The sequence below is a fragment of the Lates calcarifer genome, linkage group LG23 (assembly GCF_001640805.2).
Source record: "Lates calcarifer isolate ASB-BC8 linkage group LG23, TLL_Latcal_v3, whole genome shotgun sequence".
Lineage (NCBI taxonomy): Eukaryota > Metazoa > Chordata > Actinopteri > Centropomidae > Lates > Lates calcarifer.
In genome coordinates this window covers 3104499-3121478 of record NC_066855.1, presented here as the reverse complement: position 1 = coordinate 3121478, position 16980 = coordinate 3104499, and the positions used below count along the sequence as shown (strand labels likewise).

The 16980-nt window shown below is 41.7% G+C and overlaps 1 protein-coding gene across 1 annotated transcript in view; it reads right to left on the bottom strand.

The window, feature by feature from the left end:
• Positions 1-16153, bottom strand: part of antxr1c (ANTXR cell adhesion molecule 1c) — a 33659-nt gene extending 17506 nt beyond the window's left edge. Inside the window, exons 1-11 of the mRNA XM_018661087.2 lie at positions 15404-16153; positions 5404-5475; positions 4114-4185; positions 3393-3474; positions 3237-3267; positions 3071-3144; positions 2895-2963; positions 2157-2237; positions 1641-1701; positions 682-780; positions 262-331 (exon numbers count right to left, since the gene is read on the bottom strand). Of these exons, the coding sequence (XP_018516603.1) occupies positions 262-331; positions 682-780; positions 1641-1701; positions 2157-2237; positions 2895-2963; positions 3071-3144; positions 3237-3267; positions 3393-3474; positions 4114-4185; positions 5404-5475; positions 15404-15561 (869 nt within the window). The 5' untranslated portion in view covers positions 15562-16153. The remainder of the gene's footprint in view (positions 1-261; positions 332-681; positions 781-1640; positions 1702-2156; positions 2238-2894; positions 2964-3070; positions 3145-3236; positions 3268-3392; positions 3475-4113; positions 4186-5403; positions 5476-15403) is intronic.
• Between the last annotated feature and the right edge of the window lie 827 nt (positions 16154-16980).

Below are 16980 nucleotides of genomic sequence, written 5' to 3'. Positions count from 1 at the left end.
GGATCAGCAGTAGAAAAGAGGAATGCAGCCATGGATGGGGATCATAAAAAGAGCTAATGTATGGCAGGCTTCTTATGGTCTCTGCACGTAGACATGTGTGTGCATACACGTGTTTTTTTGTATTTGAGGCAAAGAACGTGATCTAAGATGCACGTGGATGCTGCTTAGTGTGAAATTTAAGCCCCTGGCCTCTGGGAGGCAGCTGAAAGATGATCTCTGAGAACAAATGAAATCATTAAGTCATAAAGAAGAGGCACTTACTTCCCAACTTGGTCGATGACAGGAGCTGGACACAGTAAGAATGTGTTTTCTACTCCAGCCGGCTTTTCATCTGGGAGGCAAAGACAGCATTTTGATAAATGGACTGTATATTCCTCCAAAATAAGACTCCTCAGTCTGAATTATATAGCTGTCTATTACTGTAACTACACACCTACATAGGCAGGGAGAAGACAGGCAGCCAGAGTTTGATCATTAAAGGCTGTGAGAAGCTCATATTTGGTGCCAAAGTTCCCCTGCCATACAATCACACATACTCACACTACAAATATATAGTGTTTTGAGGAGACTATTGTATCCCCAGAGGTTTATTTCATACACTTTCTCCAGAGGAAAAAGACAAAACCACTACAAATCCTGTTATTGAACAGCTTGATTTACACTGAATCTGCGTCTACTCACTGACTGTGACGGTATCGTTGATCTTGAAGCTGCAGAGCACCTGGTCGATGTTTCTAGCGTGGAGAAAACCGTTTCCTCTCACCACCACTTGGAAAGACTCTAGTTACACAACACACATTGACATTATTATACACCTCAAACACTTTGCACACACGGACATTTGATCAGCTTTTACGTGGAAAAGGAAACGAACAGACAAACATGACCGACCGGAGTCATGTGACTTTTATTAATGAACCCTAATTTTCTTGTAATTGGGCAGAAACAATCTGAATAAACAAAAATCGAGCAAAGTCAGCTTTCCGATCCGACAACTTGTTTCTGCTGGACATTAACTTGAATAGCTGAAGTGTTGCCTGTACCACAGGGTAAACACTCTGCTGTCAGCTGTAAATGTATAAAGACTGGACTGAACAGCAGGCCAGAGAATCTTACTCAGTTTCAACTGGAGTATTTGTCCTTTTAAAGGGCGAAAGTTATTCACTGCTTAATAAAAGGCAAAAGCAGATGTGAAAAACAGTAAAAGACCTTTTGCTTTTGCCAAAAATGTTTAATCAACCCCTGCTTTTATCTGTTCGTTTGGGCCTTTTAATGTTGGTTTAACTGTCACAATCTTTGTCTTGGCAGGACACTAAAGGATGTTGTCCATTCTATCTTTCAGCTGCAGCCAGTCTCACCACTCTCATGGTTAATCCTTTTAATGAGACCTCGTGATATTATTCCCACTGCTGTACCCTGTCCCAGTAGATTTCCTGTAAGTGACCTGGGCTCCCATATACGGCCTATTTCAGTCTGGGATTGTCGTTACTGAAATGAGAGAACCCAGTAATGAAATTAACACACTTTGAGGAATGATGGCAGGCTGGCATCGGTGTCGACGACTCAGGCAGGACCCGGTTCAGTTTGTGTGACTGTGTGAGTGTGTGTGTGTGTGTGTGTGTGTGTCTCTAGCTTCTCACCTCCTGCACACACACTGGAGGGCTCAGCAGCTAAAATCTCAATGCAGGATTTCTTGATGATCTGGAGGAGAAACCAGGAGAAAAGACTAAGACTGAAGCCTTTTCAAACCAAAAACACAGTAGCTAAACTACCTTAGCTTGTAAGGCTACAGGTTAGTGTAGAAACTGGTCTTGGATGCTATCAGAGTTAAAGCTAACGTTAGCGCAGCAGCTCTGTCCTGCTCTTTATTGGGTTTGACGATGTTTACGCTCCAGAAACCAAAGCTAGCATGTGCTCACCAAACACACTGGTTACTCCAAACCATTAAAGGTTTTTTCTCTTGTAATGTTAAAATTGAAAACATACTGTATTTGTACTTTGACTGTTTTCTAAAGTCAGGTCTTCAATATCCAAATAAGAAGTAAAAGGTTTTTCTACTGACACAGAACACATGGATGCAGACGTCTGCATGGCTGCTCTGAGTGTCAGCTTTAGCTGCAGGTTCGCTTCCCTAGCACAAAGAGGTGTTTATTTACCGAATCAATGACTCCCCGGAGGGCATGGAAGCCACCCAGGACAGGAAACACGTGCTCGATGGTGTCTGCAATGGTGGCCAGCTACAGGAAGAGAGGAGAGACAGAGGTGTGGATTGAGGAAAGAAGGGGAGAAGAATTTAAAGATCAAACCGAAGAAGAATCATTTCGCAAAACCACGACCTGTGACACAATTTTAGACACTGTACACGACAAGAACTGAGCTAAGAGCTGCTCACATCCTGTGCACATTAATAATCACATACTGGTAATGGGCCAATTTACCATGCAGTCAAATGGGGCTTGAGGTAAACTTAAGGGAGCTGGCTGAAGATCAAATATGTGTCACAGTAAATACAGGAACCTGAATCATCCTCCTCCTTGTTATTCAAGTTACAGACAGATCTCCAGTCCAGCCTAGCCTGTTGGCATCTGCAGTGGCCCGAGAGTTAAAAATCACTCGGATCGGTTTTCAGGAAATTTTAAATTATGGGTTAGCCAAATTGCTACAGGGGCCACTCGACACACACACTTACAGCATGCAACATATGGAGGTCACGGCATTTTGGATGTTTCCGCAGCTCTGGATTCCTGAGCACACGCTGTACAGTACATGCATGGCAGACTGTAACTGGCTTGTAGTTTAGTAGGGGATTGTTTCTATTTCAAACCAGATGTATGGGATATATGTTAAAACTGGCCAAATACAGCGTGAATTTATTGCATTGGAATGGGTGTTACCTGTGTTTCGTTGAAGTCTTTGACACCAACACAGTACACAATAGCTCCAAGAGACCTGGCTCTCTCTGCCTGTTGTTAGAAAGAGGGAATATGCTGATTATTTGGCACTCAAACAACCTTCACTTGAGCTTTAACTGCAGCAGGTTTGGAAATCGGCCTCAGTACGAAGTCCCTACCTCTTGCTGTGCAGTGATGAGCTGATGCTCCTGCAGCTCTCCATCTGTCAGTGCAATTATCACGCTGGCCGTGCCTGGAAAAACGCATACAGCCGTGTTATAATGTCAGCATAATGCAGTTTAGCCTGAAGTGAGCATTCGCAAGAACCAGTCGTTTGACGCTTACCAAAGTTCTCGCGGTATATCTGCTCGTTCGCCTTTGAACAACAAGACAGTTTCATGGTCAGGTTGTGAGGAGATTTACATTTACATGAATTTTTTAGCTTTTAGCTGAAAGGAACTTGATTCCACATGATAATAAAATAAAAAAATGAGGGTTTACCTTCTGTAATCCAAGGTGCATGAATGTGTCTCCACCTGGAATCTCCCTTTTCAGAGCATTCAGCCCCTTTCTGATGTCCACTCTGCAGAGAGGAAACACAGAAGAATGGATTCAGATGCTTGTACTTGTACCTTACCTGAGTATTCCCAGTATTTTATACCTCTATTTCATTACATTTCAAATGATACTTTTATCCAACAGATACACAGTAGTTACTTTACTGATTTAAGATTTTGAGTTAAAACTTATAAAAAGAAAAAGAAAGTAGTTTCTACACAGCTTGAAATTATACAACGTACACACTGATGCATTAGCGTTAATAATGTGAATCTAAATCTAAGTTTACATTGTTGTATTCATGCTTTTAGTCAAGAAAAAGATCTGAATACTTCTTCCACCACTGATTCTTTGAGCTGGAGAACGTCAGTTTGTGCAGTAGTTGTTAATCCTGAGTTTCACCTCTCACACAAAAAACTCTAGCACAAAAACAACTCTGAGATTTACGCAACAACAACCCACTTTCAGTTTCTTGACAGTTTAGAGAGCATCTGCTTTCACTCTGTCTGAGTTTACTTTAAGACTGATTGTTTCTCCATGCTAAAATAACACTTATTCAGAACACAGATTCAGCTTAGGTTTGTCATTTACAGTTAATTAATTGCATGAAATGGCCGTGTTAATTAATTAATTGAAAGTCTGTATCAGCTGTAACTTGATTCACCTGTTTTCCGTCAGTTTCATGATGGTGGACGCTCTGGAGGAGAACGTTATGAAGGACATCCTCAGCATTGGACTGGAACAGAAAACGCACATTAACCAGTTATTGATCACACACACCAAAGACTGATGGTAACTGCTGGTTAGTGATTACCCACCTTACACATGTTATAAATAATCCAACATTTCAACATCATCTGAGATTTATCACTTCATCGATACTTAGTCGCAGGAATACTTCGAAAGCAACATATTGTTTTTGTCAGAATCATAAAATAACTGGCAGTAACTTATCGTGTGCTTTGCTTTCATGCCAGAATTAAAATGAACAAAGCAAGAGTTTTTTTAAATTTAAACAATGAATATCCTTATTGAGGACAAATTACCTCACTTCCTTTGAGGTCACTCCAGCAGTCTGTGTAAGAGTTATTTTGTTGTTTTGAATGTGTGACACCATTCGTAGAGTTGTGCCAGAGTGCAGTGATTTCGCCGCCGCTGTGCGTGACAGTGACTTAGTTGCCAGATTATCAATCTACGTCACAGAGTCCTCAGATGTGAACATGTTTGTTATTCTTGATTAAGTGGTGAAAAAAACTTTTCTTAAAAAGGAATCACATGCACGTAAACACACGCACGCTTCACTATCTGGAGTGAAAAGTGTGAGAAAGTAAGTTAATGCAGATTTGAGCTGTTTAAAACTTCCTCCTGTTTGTTTCAGACTGAAACTTTGAGGAGGGCTGGTTGTTTGTTGGCTGCTCCAGGTGTTGCTGTGGCAATACAGACGCAAAACAAAGCCACCCGTGAGCTGCAGGACAGATGTGGCCATTTGTTTCATGCCACACTTAATCTTCTGCTGCTGCTCTGCATTAAAATGTAGATTCAGTTCAACTATTTGTGGCTTAAACTTGTAGAAATAATATCTGGTCACTTGGAGAAAAGTCTTAAACCAAGAGTATACAGACTGGTAACTGCTGGTAACCTCACTGACACCAGACATCAGCCCGGCTGCTGCAGAGATACTGAATGACTTAGCATATGGCCGGTCGTAGCTGTAGGGACAGATTTTATTTTACTTCACCGGGGTGACTGGTGCGTAAAGTGTGGGTTTCTCTTCAGTGATCTACATCCCGGGGGCTCCAGGAAGTCGAGTACAGAGGCAACAAGGCTGTTTAGTGTCTGGAGACTTGCAGTCCAGTTGTGAAACCTTTCCAGAGTTACAGTATTACAGTCCACCTATGTAGTGGCCATTTTTCCTGCAAATGAAATGGGTTAATTGTGTTGTTTATGCTCTTACCTTTTGAATTTCTCAGCTAAATTCTCCACAAAGTAGTAGATTTCCTCCCAGTGATTCTTCACACTGCCAGACCTGAGGCAAGGAAAAAGGAGAATCCATTAAAGTAAAACAGCAGTTATGTCTGAGAGATTAACTCATGATCATGAATAAACACACATGACAATAACTCTGCTTTTCATGAGAATATGAAGCATAAAAGCAGGACAGGTAACTGTAACTCATGTTCGTTAATAGCCAGCATGGCTGGAGGATAACAGAAAGCAGTTGTATAATCTAATTTCTGTACACATCTGTGAGTTACAAACGATTTGTTCAGCAAGAACTCAACAAAATACTGAGGCTTAAACTGTTTTTCAGACTCTCACTCATCTCCATATGGTAGAGCAGTCTCACAAGAGAAACACAGCCAAAAACGACAGGGGGTAAAATCATTAGCTCCACAACATGAAGAACAGGCTCTCTGTGTAACACGGCTACAGCAAAAAGAATCATTTTTGTTTATTTAATAGAAGGAATATTACTTTTACTCCAAAGTTACTATCAAGATAGCATGTCTCTAACGAGCAAGACAGAGACACCTACTACAGCCTTATCTGTTACAAAACCTTGTCTAAACTTCATAAAGAACATGGACCTTCCTGTTTATGTGTCACAAACACCACTGGAGGGATAGCTTAAAATAATTAGCCTGCACTATACATTAGGGGCCAGTAATATACTGAGATGAAAGAGGCTGGTGGTGTGATGTGGTGTATAATATAGCACCCCTCTGGATCCTGAAAGAGCCCCTGAAGGCTGAGGAAACAGGTCCTGGTCTCCCCAGGGGGAACCTCCATAAAAAAACTCCCAGTGGAGCTACCTTCATTTCCTCTGGGCAGACTGTGTGTGTGTGTGTGTGTGTGTGTGTGTATTTGTACCAATTTTATTAAGTGTGAGCATTAAGGGAGAGGGTTTCTGGCATGATGTGACCAGTCAGCAGGTCATCTGTTAGCGAACGGGTGAGCCAGAGAGATGACACATGGGAAATGACCTAATTGACTGTGGTAAAACCAGAGGCCTGTTTAGTGGATGAAGCTTACTTAGAATAAAGAGCAAGGCTGTCTAAATGTTATTCTAGGTGCTGACTAACTGATGTAACAGCATTAGACACACTGGAGCGAGCCAGCACTGATGTGTTGCTGTTTCTATCTGCGTGGGCAGAAGGTCAAAGCCAGTTTTTATCCACACGGATTAGGTGGATTTATTGAACAGCTCCCATTTTGCATAATGCAGTCCATTAAGAAGTCTTTGTTTCTGCAAAAAAACAAACTTATGAGTCTATACCTTTATTGTTGACTGGAAAAAACACTTTATTTAGTGACATTAAGCTGTAAATAATTTTAAAACAACCTCCACTCATGCAGCAGGGAGCAATTATGTTTAATAACAAGCAAATTTTGTCACGATTTGTGGCTCGGGGAACAAAACGGGACCAAGACTAAACAGTGACTCTGTTATCCTAGTTTACCTTTTTGTTCCCAGCAAACTAAAGACCCAGAAATCTGTTTGAGAATCACTTCTAGACACAATAATCAGGATGAACCATTTCTTGCATGAGAGCTTTCTGTGCCCTGAGCGGACAAGAAAACATTTGTTCAGTAAATTAGATTATCAGTCTTTGTTTTCTGTGCAATTTATTTTGATTATTTTTGATATTCGAAGATACAGGAACAAAGTGAAACTTTGCTCCTGCACGTTGCTTTGGAAAACAGCAGCAGCTACATGAGTAGAACTTGAAATGGAAATGAATTGTGACTAATGTTATTTGTCTGCAATTGAGTGTCACTGAGGTTATACCCCGTGGTGTTTTTGTGTTATTGCTCGACAGTGGAGGGGTAATTGTTTGGCCACAGGAGACGCAGCCAGGGAATACAAGGGACTTTCCCATCATGCCTCAGTCTGCCAAACCAGACTCTGTATCTGTATTAAATGCCCTGTTTGGCAGATTGAATGTACACTAAGTGGACTCTCTTCTGCTTTAAAAAGGCATTAAGCCTGCCCCATAGCTCATACACTATCTTTAAGATGTTTGTAGTTATTTGTCGATTCAGTTCAGCGACTGCTTTTCCAGATGCTGAGACTGACTTTCAAAATCCATAACAAAATATAACAAACAAATACTGGGCAGCTGTGAACATTTTCAAGGACAGGCGGCATGGGCAACAGTAGCTGTCGTAGTTGGAGATAGAGCCAGCTCGTACTCAAACTTCAGCAACAGAAAATCCAAAGAAAACAAACAGATTGATTGCTCAGAGGATGGTGCTGCAAAGGAAGCAGAAATGACTGCACTAACACTGCAGAGGCTTGAGGATCAGGTTCAGGTTCCCATGGGCCACCCATGCTGGAATATCTACTGCAAATACGATAAAGCATCTACAATAACATATACACATTATGTAAGTTTCCGATACAAATACCAGTCAACTAAACCCCCACCCCCTGCTCCACATCAAGGCTTTACATTCCTGTGAGGCTGACGGAGCAAAGAAAGAGGACAAGACCTTACAAGCTAAACAAAAAATCCTCCCAAAATAAAAACTTGAGGTGGAGGAGGGAGGTGTTTAGCTTGGATGTCCAACAAAATGTGCAGCGTAAACAGAAATAGTCACACAAGGATTTCTCTCACACACACACACACACACACACAGAGAGAGAGAGAGAGAGAGAGAGAGAGAGAGAGACGGCCTCTAACCTGAAGTCATGGCAGGAGCCAGTTTCTTGTGCAAATTGTTCCATTACAGCAACAGCAGAGGGGGGAAAAAAGAATATAAAGTCTGGTCAAACTTTCCTGCAGCTAATAGCCATGTAGAGGTGTGGGGATAATCTTGGGGTATTTATTTAACATCAGGGTGAATCTGAGGACTCCCACCTTTTGGTTTTCAACTGCTTATCTTTATTTCTGAACCACAATGGCTCTTGTTTGCCTTGGAACAGCTCAGTTGTCTGAGGTGGCTGCAGTCGTGGGATCGAGGCCTAGCTTGCAGTTTCACTCACCTGTTCAAACATGGTTGGGAGAGGAAGTGGGCCATTTTATTCTATGATTCTCGATGAAACTGTTTTATGCGGTGCCCCTCCCCCCCTCACTCCTTTGATCTAATTTTAATGGTCTGAGCTGAGCCCTGAATTTGGGCGGTTTGGGGTTTGGACACAGAAGGGTGGGAGGTGAGGGTCGTTATAATTTGCCGACAGAGTGAACGTGCCCAACAGCAGTTCGAAGTTATGTCATAGCAAATCGTCAAAGCTGTGGCGACAGTGTGTTTTTTCGGTCGGACAGACGCTCGGAGCAAGATAAAAAGCATGTGTCTGGCTTTCTGCCATTTGAGTCCTGAGAGAAAAAGAAACAAAAGAGAGGAAAAGGAAGGAAAGAGCGAGGGGGAAAGACAAAGGGCCTCATCGGTGAGATTACAGTAAATTTAGCTGAGTAGGAGTGAGATAATGCGAAAAATCTGTTGGCTCTGTTGCAGACTTGTCTGCCAGAGGAAACACGCCGATGATTCGATGAAAACTTCAACTTAAAGGCCAAGTTTCTCCCTGACCTGCTTCAGTCTGCTTCAGCCAATGCAGCTGGCAAACACGCCAAAACAGCCTCGCGGACCAACACCACCAGACAACCAAAACAAGGAGTAAAATACTGATTAAATCACCATGCGGTTACATATTTTTATTCGACTTTTTAAAACTTATTTTCACTGAGTCTACACCATTGATCAGCATTACTGTTGCCAAAAGTTTTGCTGGTTTCCAGTTGTTTGCCAGACTGTGAATTAGCCATTTAAAACAACATTACAAGCCATTTAAAATCAAAGCAAAAATCAGGCAGACAAAACATGAGCCCGATCAAGCAAAGGATCAAACCCAAGAAAGGAAACAGTGTAGAGAGCAAGAATAGACGTTAAGTAGTGCAGAGCATAACATGAAAATAATGATGGAGGTAATTGAAGTAGGTAATTACTGCATAACAATGTAAAATGTGATGTTAAAAGGACAAAGATTGTTACACAGAAGAATCATTAGGATGACAGACAAAGCGTGCAGAGATTAGGTATAAAATCAGCTCTGAAAGCAAATTTAAAACCATCTACAAAGGAAAGGAAATTAACCAGGAATGAGGAGGAGTTGTAATCACTGTAGAGTCTGCAGGATTTCCTCTACAGCCAAAAATGAACACCGCATTTCACTTCTAACGAGCTATAATGCCCAAGTTGAAGTCCAGCTGAGGACCTTCCTGCAGGTCATTCTCGATCTCTCTCCCTCATTTCCTGTTATCTCTCTACTGTCAGCTCTCCAATAGAAGAATTCAAAAAAGCTTTCCATGTAGATCAAAAGAGACCTTTCAGAAATGGTCTGCAAAACTATGAACTGTGTCTCCAACACCTCTAAATTACTTCAGAGTTAAGTTGTCCTAAATCACACATAGTTGTGATATACAGTCATTTCCTCTGCTGCTGCATCATTTAGTGCAGTGATTTACTGTTGCCAAATAGCTGCGGGCATCAAGGGAGGTAATTCGCATCATTGCCGTTCAGCGACGCTAAACAGACCGTGAAAGAGGAGACAGGAATTTTCTAGATGTGCCCCACGGGTCTGACAAGACCTAAAGAACAAAAACATCTTCAGTCATTTGTAATAATACCTTTTTCTGCTGACTGGGTGAGAAAATGAGTCAGCCAGTGAGTGTGGATGTTATTTGTCTTCCCAGTTGTCCACTGGTTTCTATGTATTTCCACAAGAAAATATATATAAATCAGTTAGCAGACCCATGCACCACATATTGATGCTCCATCATAGTGAACACCAAGTGTTACATTATCGCTGCAGAGGTGAAATTTCATTGTGTTATCTCATGATCCCATAGAACCAGAGTTTACGTCCCGCTGTATTTGGGCACAGTGGTGTTTCGAGTAAAATGCTATGGTCAACATGCCTATACGTTCACAATGACAACAGGATTCTGAGATTTAGCAGGTAAATTGTACCTGGTTCATCATCTTAGTTTAGCATGTTACATGGCCAACATTCGCTGAAAACAAAAAACAATCTCCTCTCCTACTGCTTAGATTAGTAGAAAATAAACTTGTGTATGTTAAACTTACAGCAGCAAGGTTAGCAAAGTCGCTAATTGTAATGTAAGCAAGTGATTTCCAGTAACTGGGCTAACACATACAAACCCACGCGTGCCACATTAAAGTTGCTCCTGTCAATATTTGGATGAAATCACTGTGTAATGAGAAGGAGGTGAAGTGTATTATTACCCAACTCTGAGAGCTCTACAGAGTGTTTTAGCGTCTTAGCTCAATGTCACCGTTTCCAGCTGTTGGCAGCTGTTTTAAGCATGGTGTGATAATGATAAGGTCATTGTTGTTTACAGCTTGTTTGCTGCCCTCAAACTGGACCTAACATGTTAATTAATACTGCTTTAAGGCTCCTTCATTTTATGTCTCAAACAGAAAGCCCCAAAGAGGCCATGTTGAATGTCAGGGATTTCTTGACTATGCCTGCAATTCTTTAACTCTGGCAAAGGATATTCCAGCTGAAGCGAGTTTGTTTGATACTAAGCCTCTTCAAATTATTGTCAGGGAGCAACTGTTTTTCCTCTTTAATTCAACCAAGTCCACTCTCAGCATCCCAACAGGCACGTCTATCCCAGAGGGCAACTGAATGACGGCATGTGGGAAAAAGCTCCATCGGTCTGAAGGCTTAACAGCTCTCAGCTTCGTTCTCACGGTTCAAAGTGTCGAAGAAAGAAAATAAAAAAATAAAAAGAAAATCCCAACTCTGCTAAGGAGGCTGTCTGCCATTCCAGCTGGGTCTACCCACACCACCCCAGCCTGTATCCAATGATGGTGCTCCAATTTAACTGACTGGCACAAGGATTTGTTTGTTTAAAACCACTAACCTACTTTTACAGCTATTGCAGAAGTCAAAGTCTTTACTGCGTGATTTCTGAGCTAATGCTGCACGTCTATTCCAAAACCGAGAGGAATTGTTTGGAAAAAACTACTGGATGACGAGCTGGTGGAGAGGCATTTGAGATGTGTGTCAAAAGATACTGATTTTGTCTTCTTCAGTCTTTATCTGACCATCTAAAAATGTCCTTTGTAACACACTTTTTTCTTTTTACTAAGAGTCGTACATCAAATACTACCAGAAGTTTTGGATTAGAGTTAGACTGGCCTTCATCTGCTTTTGTGCCTAAAGGTCTGATATCATTTAACATGACATTTCTTCCTGCTGGAAACACCAGAGCAACACGCCGCAAGAAGCCAAATGACAAAACACAGAGCGGGTGTCATTCCACAGCTAGAACGTATTCCACATATCGAAAATATTTATGGACTGCAGCTGCAGTTTGAGTTTTCCGCTGACTTGCCTGGATTCAGGCAGCATGGCCAATGGCCTGAACAGGCCGCTAACTTGTGACTACATCAACAATAAAAACATTTTGAAGCCACGATCAGAAATAAAGACAAAACAGGAATTAGCGTAGGTGTTGGCAAAGAGATGTGTGGAGTGAAGAGGTAGTGGGTCTGCTGAATATGAGGTACTCTGGCAGCAAGGGAAGGGGACTGCAGGTCTATGTGAAGACTGTCTATCTGTATTAATAAAACACTGCTAAGTCTTTAATTTTACAACACTGAGGGATTACCATGTGCCCAGTCAGTAGAAACAACATGGCTAAAGAGGTGAACATTAGCATTTGGACTTTAGGTGAATTCCTTATCTACCATATGAACACACCCAAAAACCCCATTCCTTTGGCTCCATGTTCCACATAAAACAGGAGAGAAGCTGCGGCCCGCCTGTTCTGAATCAGCATTTATACATCTTAGATATGCACACATGCAGCAATATAGGGCTTAAAGCTGTATACACCTATATGTTTACGGCTTGTGGTTTCATTATTCGACAGCAACAAGCAATTTCTTCAGAATTTATAGTCCTGAGTTATGCAACCATGATGTCTCTGGAGTTCTGGTTGGGAAACTATCCTATCCTTGCTAGCAGTGTAGCGCTAGAGATGGAAGTGTTGGTCTACCAGTTAGTCTGTTGGTTGGTCAGTCCACCTCTTCAGGTCCAGACTGAAATACTTAAAACTATTTGATAGGTTAGCATGACATTCATGCTTCCCAGATTATGTATCTGATCACTTTCCCATGACAGCCTCCTTTCTGTTTAGCGCTAATTAGCAAATGTTAGCATTGCAGCATTCTCACATTAGCATTTAGCCCAAAGCACCAATGTGCCTATGAGCAACCTCAGAGAAGCTAGTGTAGTTTATGTGTGTCTTTATTTAGGTTACAGTGGTGGAGAAATCAGTTAATCACTTTATACATCTAACTGAAAACCATATATCATAAACCACAACATGGGGATAGGATGTCATATTGTTAACTGTGGGTGGCAGGGTGTGGCTATGACCCATATGTTCCCATATTTTATTCAATTAAAACATCATTTTTCACTTCTTGGCCAAAGCACAGGAATTTTTCCTGCATTTTTCCAGTCTATGCCCTTTTAATAGACATTTTGTGTCTTTACATTTGACCCTGTTTTACTTTAGCAGTTTTTGCAATCTCCTGTTTGCTTCAGCAGCTGTGTCTTAAATTATAGTCAGAGTTTGACACCCTCTGTTAAAAACTGAAGGGATAACGAACATTCATTCATTGTTAAAGCCCAAATTTTCCAACCCAAGTCCCAGATGTCCCAGATTCAAACTCATGTCATTAGCCGTCTTCTGCATGCTTCAGACAGCAGCCGCCTGTATGTCTCAAGAGAGCGCTGTCCTACATGTTCAAGCAGTGACGTGACATCATCTGCCCGAGTCTGCAATAAATGTCTCTGGGAGTCAACTTTATGAGCCAACGCAGCAGTTATCTTTCCTCATTACTGTAAAACCCGTGACCCTCTCCTCCACCTTCAACGCAGCGCCCAAAGCATGTTACTCATATTCTGCAAAGTCCTAGATTATCATCAGTGAAGATGTTTTTGATCCTGACTAACATACTGTACCTAAATATTCCTATAATCCTCGGCTGTACTTTTTATTTAGTGCTAATTAGAAAATTAAGAAAAGAGGGTGAACATGCCAGACATTATACCTCCTAAACACCAGAATGTTAGCATGCTAATGTTAGCATTTAGCTCTAGCAACACTGTGCCTGAGTGCAACCCAAAAGAGCTGCTAGCACGGCCACAGCCTTATGACTGGTCTTTAAAATTTGATAAGAGACTGACTTCAAAATCATCTGCGGTCCAGTGGCTCAGTGAGAAATAAGAAGTAGCTTTGTGGGTCTATGCTAGCTGACTCTGCGGTCACTTTTGGACCCAAATCGTCTAAGATTTGGACAAAGGAAGGCCCGGCCAACATTTTAGTTGCCTGCATCCTCGGCTTCTCTGCCTGCTAACCTCCTAATACTGATTTTTACACCTTCCATATGCATAAACCAGGGCACCGCGTTCAGTCTGTGTCTCATAAAACCGACTCAGGCCTGAGGGATGTTGTTGAGGGACGGCTGCAGGAAGGCTGAGGCTGGTCACTAATGAGCTCCCTCCTGTTTGAAGTACACAACTGATATCTAAACCTTGTTAGTCACCCCTCAGAGTGGGCACCAAGGCACGCAGGAGAGCTAACAAAAGCATCTGACACTGGGCAAAAAAAAGGAAAAAAGAAGCATTTTCCTTATTTGCAGCATGTGTCAGTGTTTACCACACAGCCCAAGCCAAAAACAGCCTTTCACATCTGGAGTGCAGTCCTACTATGTTTGTGTCCTTTTCTACTCGGGAATAAAATGCCATGTCAATGGTTCTGTGAAGTTCAGTGAGTGCAACTGTCACTACACTAGACTTCATCTTCCTCTCACAAATTCAGAAGAAACCCCACAACAGGCCTTTAAAGGTGCTGCGTGCAACATTTTTTCTCCAAATTGAGACCATATTTTCCATTAATGTTGTTTTTTTTGTTTTGTTTTTTTTTTGTTGTTGTTGCTGCTGCTTCCTGTCCTTTCTTGTTTCCCCTCCCCATTCTTGGCATTGCTCCATTAGTGCAAGAGGAAGAAGAGCTGATACAACAATATGTTGTAAATCCAAGGGAGATAATCCCAAGATAAAAACCAGGCAGTTGCAATTACAACAACAATAACTTGTGACAACATTACAAGACCAATAAATCTGAGTATTATTGTGCTGTGAGGAGGTTCTCTACAATCATATACCACTAAAATGAATGCAGCATTGAGGTGGATGATGATTCCTGTGTTGGAGAATGCTAGAAAACATATGTTACTGCACTTAAACCGTGCAGTAAATGCACAGAGAAAATAACAGGCGCACCAGAAGTTTCTCTGATTTTATTTTCTTCCCCGGCAGTCTGAGCCCAGCTGCTGAAGTCCAGCGCTAAGATGTCACATAACCACAACATTTTTCCAATGTGGGCGTACAGAGTGGAAATGAAAGAGTGAACAGTGAGCGGTCACTTAGTATGGAGCAGAAAAAGTCCCTCCTGTGTTTCCCCCCCAGAAGAAGAAAACTCCCATTTCTTTTAATAATCTTACATTTTTGTTTTTTCCCTTTTTCTACAGAATGAAAAAAGAGGTAGTGGTGTAGAGAGAGAGGATTATTTTTGAACTGATAGCATCCAAATCGTCACTTCTCTTTTTGCCTATTCAGCAAACTGTACTCCGCGAGTCAGCCTCCTCTCTAGCGTCATCACGCGCGCACGCACACGCGCACGCACAGCTGCAGCGGTGCAGCCTATTTTTTTTTTTCTGGCGACTTTTACTTAAACATATTCTCATGTTAGAAGCTGAAATTGTTGCACCACTCAGAAATAAACTCCCTGTTTTGTCCTTAGTTACACCACGACACATACTAGCAAAGATACAACAGTAACACGCTAAATAAGTGCAGATGTTAGATTACTTTTTCGGTGTTTTTGCTCGTGCCAAAGGCTGGTTCCACTTACTTATCAAGCACAAAATACAGGTCAAAAGCGCCCTGACAGGAACTCTCCTCCTCCTCTTCGTCCGGCAGCTCCGGCTCGGCTCTTGCGGATGGAGAAGAGAGCAAAAATAATCCAAACAAAACCAGAACAAGACGCATGTTTAAGAAAAATCTCGCCATAATGTCTCCTCTTGAAAAAAATAAATGTTAATTCCTTTGTGAATAAAAAGAGTAAAAAAAAAACAGCGACTTAAGTAAGTTCTTACATCCCAGAGACAGTTGTGAAAATAAAGAGAGGCAGAGATGCAACAAAGACAAAAGAGAGGATGCAAGGCGATGCTCCCACGTCTCTTTTGTTTTTCCGTTCAGTTTACAATCACGACCACCCGCATCCCGGTCTGAGTGCCAGTGCAAGGGATGCTTTCTCTCAAAGGGAATGATTAAAAAAAAAAGTTTCGGATGGTTCAGAATCCACATACAATTGGCAGGCAAAAAGAGTGCTGAAAAACAAATCCAAAGCCGGGTCAGAGGGAGGAAAAAAGGATAGAATGATGGAATGGGTGGTTCGTTAAAAAAATGGCTAAAAGTTTCCTTTCAAAGTGTCAAAACTGGTTTAAGTCTGAAAAAGCCAAATGAAAGTGGGTTATGCAGAGCAGTAGTTGGCGCTGGAGGAACTGGGAGCCCAGGGGACAGACTTGACTGAAATGGTCCAGGTTTCATATTTCATCCTGAGGAGGAGAGAGAAGGAGGAAAAAATGGGTCAAGATCCCATTTTGCGCCTCCCTCGCGTGGCACACTGGCGCATTTTGCGGGGGAATCTGCGCAGGGCAGAAGAGGTGATGATGAGGCGCTGTATGAAACCATATGAGCTTTACGCTGCGTCTTCGACTGCGACAGAAAGTGCGTGTTTATTTAGTGTTTTAGCATTTTGTCCTAATTAGTTTATTTACGTTCACCGTGATGCTGCTACCGGTTAATTACAGCAGCACAGGCCACTAACAGCTACATCCTCTGTAATTACACTTTCTTAAAGCAGGGACTGTAATGAGAGAGTGGCAGATACAATATGTTTACAGGATGCAACAAACTCACACTTACACACAATCATCAGATACATAACTGACTGGTAACTGTTCTTACAATTAAAGGTGTAATACCTTTTAAAAGTAAGAAAACTGCCAACACAACCTTCACAATCCTTAAGATTTTCATTAAATCAAACCCAATTTTTAAATATTATTTGTGGTTGGCATTTTGTAGCAATAACCATTTAGTGTATTTACATTCTGCAGTTACCTCTCCATATAGTAGTTTTTGCTGTTAGTGGCGGGGTCCGCCATTCCCACTCACAGGAGTCAAGTTGCCCTCACATATTCTCACAGATTCACAATGATGCAGCATGTAATCCAGAATTACTCTTTGTAATTTCATCTCATTTGTCGTCCTCTGTGTGTTGTCCTCTGGGTCAAAGTGACCCGGTGGCCGACAATGTGCCTTTGTGTGTGTGTGTGTGTGTGTGTGTGTGTGTGTGTGTAGTAGGATTTGTTGTTGTGCATGAGATTTGTGATTCTGAAGCGGTTATCTTTTGTTTTTGAATAA